The sequence below is a fragment of the Primulina eburnea genome, chromosome 8 (genome assembly GCF_022965805.1).
Source record: "Primulina eburnea isolate SZY01 chromosome 8, ASM2296580v1, whole genome shotgun sequence".
NCBI lineage: Eukaryota > Viridiplantae > Streptophyta > Magnoliopsida > Lamiales > Gesneriaceae > Primulina > Primulina eburnea.
Window position 1 is genome coordinate 28356294 of NC_133108.1, and position 6822 is coordinate 28363115.

General features: G+C 37.3%; 1 protein-coding gene across 1 annotated transcript; it reads left to right on the forward strand.

Moving 5' to 3' along the window:
* The first annotated feature begins 3315 nt into the window (after window positions 1-3315).
* Window positions 3316-4485, forward strand: LOC140839126 (uncharacterized). The gene is made up of 2 exons (XM_073205760.1): window positions 3316-3369; window positions 3637-4485. Exons 1-2 carry the CDS (start codon window positions 3316-3318, stop codon window positions 4483-4485), a joined length of 903 nt encoding a protein of 300 aa, XP_073061861.1.
* Window positions 4486-6822: the final 2337 nt, after the last annotated feature.

Sequence of the window (6822 nt, forward strand, 5' to 3'; positions counted from 1 at the left end):
GTAGGGTGAGACGAAGATGTTCTTTGTGGTCTTCTACACTTGACGAATATACTAGAATATCGTCGATGAATACCACAACAAACTTGTCTAGAAATGGTTTAAACACTCTGTTCATGAGATCCATGAATACTGCCGGAGCGTCTGTTAATCCGAACGGCATCACTGTGAATCTTCTTCTTCTTCTGGATCCTCCTCAGGTTCTTCTTCATGGTTGGCTATTACTGCTTGTAGATGTTCAATATGACCATGCAGAACTGCATTCTGGTCGCTAAGAACTTCAACAGTACTCTGCAACTCATGAATTTGAGCATCAGTCTGCTCACTATACTGATTGTGCTGGTGCACGAGTTGATGATTCTGATCCTTGAGTATTTGGATCTTGTCAACTAGTGTATCACGTAGCTCGATGAATTCTGCCACAGTCTCTTGGGATATTTCAAACTCCTCTTGAGTCTTCCTATTCCTCTCTTCTGCTTCATGCAGATAGTGAGCATAACGTTGAACATCACCCTCTAAGTGCTCTGCTCGACGCTCTAACTCATCCTTGTCCAGCTTTAGGCAGTAGTTATGCCCCTTTAGTTTCTCTAGCTTCCTCTCTCATTTGTTAACGTAGCTACTTTGGTCAGCCATATCCTACATCCAAAACATGAGGGTAAAGGTTCAGAATTGATATCAAGAATATGGATTAAGTTATAGACAAGTACTGGAATGAATAGAGTCAGTAAGCCTATAACATTCAATAGCAGAAAAATAGCTCAAAAATTTTCGGTCTCAGAATGGCGTGAAAAATTTACTAAAAATCGTTCACATCAAGAATATGAATGGTACAAAGTTTGGTGCAAAAATACTAAGCCATTTGGAAATAAAAATTCCTCAAAGTTTCGAAAAGTTGGAAAATTTTACGGAAATGATGATATCTCTATCTAAACGGAGGATTTTGGGGTTCGTCGGTGGTGCTAGAACGAAGAATGGTTCTAGGTTAGGTTCTCCTCGTCGAGATCTTTCCAACGCCTACTTTTAATGGTAAAAATTCCTCCTGGATCAAAAGTTATGGCCGTTTGAAGTTTGCGCGAAAAACACCTCAACTTCTATGTCATTCTGCGAGGTCTACTGCATTTGCTTGCTGGAATACACTTGCTACTGCAATTCTGATGCTACTGCATTCAGTCTGCTGCTTTTCCAGCATTGTCTGCTGCATTCTGAGTCTACTGACCCAGTCTTCTGCATTCAGATCTACTGGTTTCCTTCTACTGGTTCTGGTTTCAGACTACTGGTCTTATCCTACTGTTTTTCGTCTAATGGTTTTGGCCTACTGAAATTTTTTTTTTAAACTCGTTTCAGTAGTCTATTACAGTAGCTTATTTTCAGTAGTCTATTTTAGTAACCTTCAGAACTTATTCTCAGAAGTCTATCAGAACTTATTATTTCTAGTTCCTCCTCCCCAGATTATGAAACCCGGTTCTGCTCTGATACCACTTCAATGTCACGCCCCGGGACGGGGGTTAGTTGACACCGGCGTTGCTCTCAAATATTTATTCGAAAACAACAAGCCTCAGAATTACAGAATTTCAGAAAACCAGTCTTTTATTCATAATAATCGTTGTCTGTTACAACTCAAGGATAAATGTTTTACAGCGGAAATGTAAAACCATAAAATTACAATGTCTGAACAGATGCAGCGGAATATAAAACATAAATAAGAACTACGAACAATGATCTTCATCACCAGCCCCAAGACTGACGTTGCTCCTCTTCTTCTATCGACTCTTCCTCGTTCTTATCTGAGATGGGTTTGGTGGGTGAGTGATATGATTGTCACTCAGTAAGCAGGGGCGGGAATAACTCCCAGTTTTCGAAATCGTTTTCAACAGAAACAGAAATACAATAATATACTGAAAACTCGTATTTCATAACAGAAATCATAATTCAGAATTTACAGGTTTCAGAACAGAATTCAGAATTAGTAAGCACTGAACATGTCATTGAATTTCATGGCTAAACTGATATCAGTCCCCTATATGTTCTCTCCTCTAAGGGGTGAGGCCAGAATCAGAATCAGAATTCAGAAATGTTCAGAATATATATTCCTATCATTAGTTCACTAGGGAGTTTCAGTGCTTCAAAATCATATATTAGAAATCATACAGAAACTGAACTTTAAAACAGAATTATCAAACGGATTTCAAGATATTTATACATAAGTCCACTTACTGTAATTTGCTAACAGTATTTCGGTTGAAATCTGAAGTCTGCTTGTTCTTGCTACTGGTTTCTGCTGCTCGAAAATCAGCACTCTCTTAGCTCAAATATTTCAAGTGACAACTCAAGATTTTGGTAAACCAATTCAGGTGTTTGAGGGTGATATTTATAGGCAATGTTTCTGACTGTTAGACTCTCAATTAATGGCAATAATCTGCCATTAACAGCCTTTATTCCATGTTAATGCTTCAGTTACAAGTCTAAGCTGAATCAGTAACTGTCTGCTGGAATCTTGCGCTGCTGAATTCTTCTGCTGCTGGATTCTATATGCTGGAATTCTGTCTGCTGGAATTGTGTCTGCTGGAAAAATATCATCTTCTGAATTGTTGACTGCTGCTTCTATTGAAATTTTCCATTGCTACTGAATAATGCTAGCTGCTGGAAATTCGGGTTCTCACACTCTGCCTAATCCCAAGGATCATCATTCACACTCTGCCTAATCCCAAGGATCATCATTCACAAACTGGAACTTTTGGAAGCCATCTTTGACTATTTGAAATTTTCTGATCAAGATAAAGTTGGTTGTGCTGTGTTTATGTTGGTAAAGGCTGCTCGTATTTGGTGGGAAGCCACCAAAGTGACTGTTAATGTTAAAGAACTGGTGTGGAACGAGTTTAAGGAATTATTTCATGCCAAATATTTTTCAAAAGAAATTAAGGCCAAGAAAGTGAAAGAGTTTCTGGAGTTGAGACAGGCTTCTTTGTCTGTTACTGAGTACATACTGAAATATTTTCCAAAGCTTTGACCCATTCAAGAGCTAATAATGGATCAGGACCACCAATAAAATCAGGAGGATTCATCCTCTTGAAACGATCATACGCACCATTTTCAGAATTATTTGTCGCGCCTTGAATTCTTTCTTGTGCTTGACCTTGAATCGTAGTTTGCATAGTCAATAACTGTTGGATCTGATCACCATGAACTTTAGCTTGATCTTGCAATAACTTAGTAAATTCATCTACTACACGAGTAGTCTTATCTGAGGAAGTAGTACTATCATCCCCTTCAACATTCTTACGCTTGGTAGGCATTTCCTATATAGGTGCTCATGTTAACATGGATAGAATGAAAGAATACATCAATGGCAATGGAATAGAATCAAATGTCAATGTTAAAATCAATAGATGCAGGATTGAAAACATACCAGATTGTCCTAGGCAGAAGAAGTCATATATGGTCCAAAGAACATTGCTCTGATACCAATTGAAACACCCCACTTAAAATTATTTTAAAATGAAATATAACTTGACATCAGCGGAAGCATTTATCGTAAATAAAATATACTTTATATCCATTGTAACCATTTTCATAAAATACAAACCAAACAATACATAAATTCAATACATCATAAATCAAATACACACAATACATATAAAGGCTGCTCGTATTTGGTGGGAAGCCACCAAAGTGACTGTTAATGTTAAAGAACTGGTGTGGAACGAGTTTAAGGAATTATTTCATGCCAAATATTTTTCAAAAGAAATTAAGGCCAAGAAAGTGAAAGAGTTTCTGGAGTTGAGACAGGCTTCTTTGTCTGTTACTGAGTACATACTGAAATTTGAAGAAGGTTGTGTGTTTGTTCCTTTTATTGCTGAGAATGACAAGGATAAAGGTGAACACTTTATTCGTGGTTTGAAATCTGAAATTTGTAGGGATGTCCATATGTCCAAGGTAGTGAATTATCAAGAAATTGTGGAGAGAGCCTTACTTGCTGAACATGATGAGCACGAGATTGAGAAGGATAGACAGTTGAGGAGACAAGTTTTTCAAGCCAGAGGTCAGGGTCAGGGTTCAAGTGTGAATGTTAGAGGAGGAGGTTATAAAGGCAAAAGCAAGATGGATCAGCGTAGTAGATTTCCTTTGCCTCCTGCAGATAATGATCGACTATTGTGTGCCAAGTGTGGAAAGTCACACAAAGGAGAATGTTTAATTGGCAGCGGTCGTTGCTATAGATGTAAGGAAGTTGGACACACGGTTTATAACTGTCCTCTTTCTTTTGGAAAAGGTAAAGTGCAAGGTCGAATCTTTTCAATGACAAAGGAGGGCGCAAATCCTGATGCTTCAGTCATATCAGGTAATATTTTCATTTTGGGAAAAGAAGCACTTACCTTAATTGATACTGGTGCAACACATTCTTTTATATCTGAGGAGTTTATGCATACTATATCCGTTGAACCTACTGTGGTGTCTGTTCAATTTAATATTGTGTTGCCTTCTGGGGAATAAATTTGGACAAATAGTATAATTAAGGCTTGTCCTGTGTTGATGGGATCAAGATTGTTGTATGCAGATTTAATTGTAATTTCAATGGTTGCATTTGATGTGATATTGGGTATGGATTGGTTGTCTGCTTATCGTGCTGTGATTGACTGTGTTAGCAAGACAGTAAAATTTTTAGCAGATGATATTGAGAAGGATTTATTTGTGGGTGGTACCTCTTCATTAAGTATCCCTATTATTTCTTGCCTTCAAGCTACTAAATTGTTGCATAAGGGTTGTGTTGGTTATTTAGCTTCAGTTTTGGATACAAGAAAGGAAAGTAAAATACAGATACAGGATATTGATGTGGTTCAGGATTATCCTGATGTATTTGATGATGATGTACCTGGATTACCACCTGATCGAGAGGTAGAGTTTGTTATTGATTTAATTCCAGGTACAGCTTTAATTTCTAAGGCTCCTTACAGATTAGCTCCAACTGAAATGAAAGAATTAAAGAATCAATTGCAGGAGCTATTAGATAAAGGTTTTATCCGTCCTAGTTTCTCACCTTGGGGAGCTCCAGTGTTATTCGTGAAAAAGAAGGATGGATCATTGCGATTATGTATTGACTATCGTGAACTGAATAAGGTAACTATTAAGAATAAATATCCTTTGCCAAGGATAGATGATCTTTTTGATCAATTGCAAGGAGCAATAGTATTCTCGAAGATTGATCTTCGGTCTGGTTATCATCAATTAAAGGTGAGAAATGAGGGTATATCAAAGACTGCTTTAAGAACGAGGTATGGACATTATGAATTTTTGGTGATGTCTTTTGGATTAACCAATGCTCCTTCAGTGTTTATGGATTTAATGAATCGTTTCTTTGCACCGTATTTGGATACCTTTGTCATTGTTTTTATTGATGACATTTTGATTTATTCTAAGACACGAGAACTTCATAGAGATCATTTGAGGATTGTGTTGAACTTGTTGAGGGAAAAACAATTATATGCAAAGTTCAAGAAATGTGAATTTTGGTTAGAACAAGTGGCATTTTTGGGCCATATTGTTTCTAAGGAAGGAATTTCTGTAGATCCTTCTAAGATTGAGTCTATTCAACAATGGTCCATTCCAAAGACAGTTTCAGATGTGAGAAGTTTTCTGGGTTTAGCAGGATATTATCGAAGGTTTATAGAGAACTTCTCAAAGATAGCATTGCCATTGACGAGTTTAACTCGTAAGTCAGTCAAGTTTGAGTGGACTATAGCATGTCAACAAGCATTTCAAGAGTTAAAAGATAAGTTGACTTCTGCCCCTGTGTTAGTACTTCCTTGTGGTACTGAAGATTTTGTGGTTTATTCAGATGCTTCAAAATTGGGGTTAGGTGCTGTACTGATGCAGCATGGGAAAGTGATAGCTTATGCTTCTCGTCAGTTAAAGGACTACGAGAAAAATTATCCTACTCATGATTTGGAGTTAGCAGCTGTGTTGTTTGCATTAAAGATTTGGCGACACTATCTTTATGGTGAGAAATGTGAAATTTTTACGGATCACAAAAGTTTGAGTTATTTGTTTTCACAGAAAGAATTGAATATGCGGCAGCGGAGATGGTTAGAACTTGTCAAGGATTATGATTGCACCATTAGCTATCATCCTAGTAAAGCTAATGTGGTTGCAGATGCTTTGAGTCGCAAGTCAAGTTCAGAATTAAATGCTATGATTTCTAAATTTTTGTTGCTTGATTTGCAAAGAAATGAGATAAATTTGGTATCTTCAGGGACAGTGGCTCGATTATCTACATTAGTTCTCCGCTCAACTTTGTTTGATCGAATTTTGAAGGAACAACAGTCTGATGTTCAGTTATTGGAGTTAAAAAGGAATAAAGAATTATTAGGAGTTTCTGAATTTGGAGTGAATCGTGATGGTTTGATTACCTTTCGAGGTAAAATATGTGTTCCTATTGGTGATAACATACGAAGAGAGGTACTCATAGAAGCTCACACGGCGCCATACTCTGTACATCCTGGTGGTACTAAGATGTACCAAGATCTTCGACGTCTTTATTGGTGGCCAGGTATGAAGAAAGACATTACAGTATTTGTTTCTGAATGTCTAACCTATCAGCAGGTTAAGAGTGAACACCAAAGACCGGCGGGATTATTGCAATCTTTGCCTATACCGCAATGGAAATGGGAACACATCACAATGGATTTTTTGGTTGGATTGCCAAGGACTCAGAAAGGTTTCAATTCTATTTGGGTGATTGTTGATCGATTGACTAAATCATCGCATTTTCTTCCTGTCAAGACAACATATTCTATGAATCAATATGCCGATGTATATATTCAAGAAATTGTG

What these genes read in the sequence shown, in the direction of transcription:
- LOC140839126 (XM_073205760.1), top strand. Translation starts at nt 3,316, where the DNA reads ATGGATAGAATGAAAGAATACATCAATGGCAATGGAATAGAATCAAAT. An exon ending in GAATAGAATCAAATGTCAAT is followed by an intron (nt 3,370 to 3,636) that starts GTTAAAATCAAT and finishes ATACATATAAAG; the next exon opens with GCTGCTCGTATTTGGTGGGA.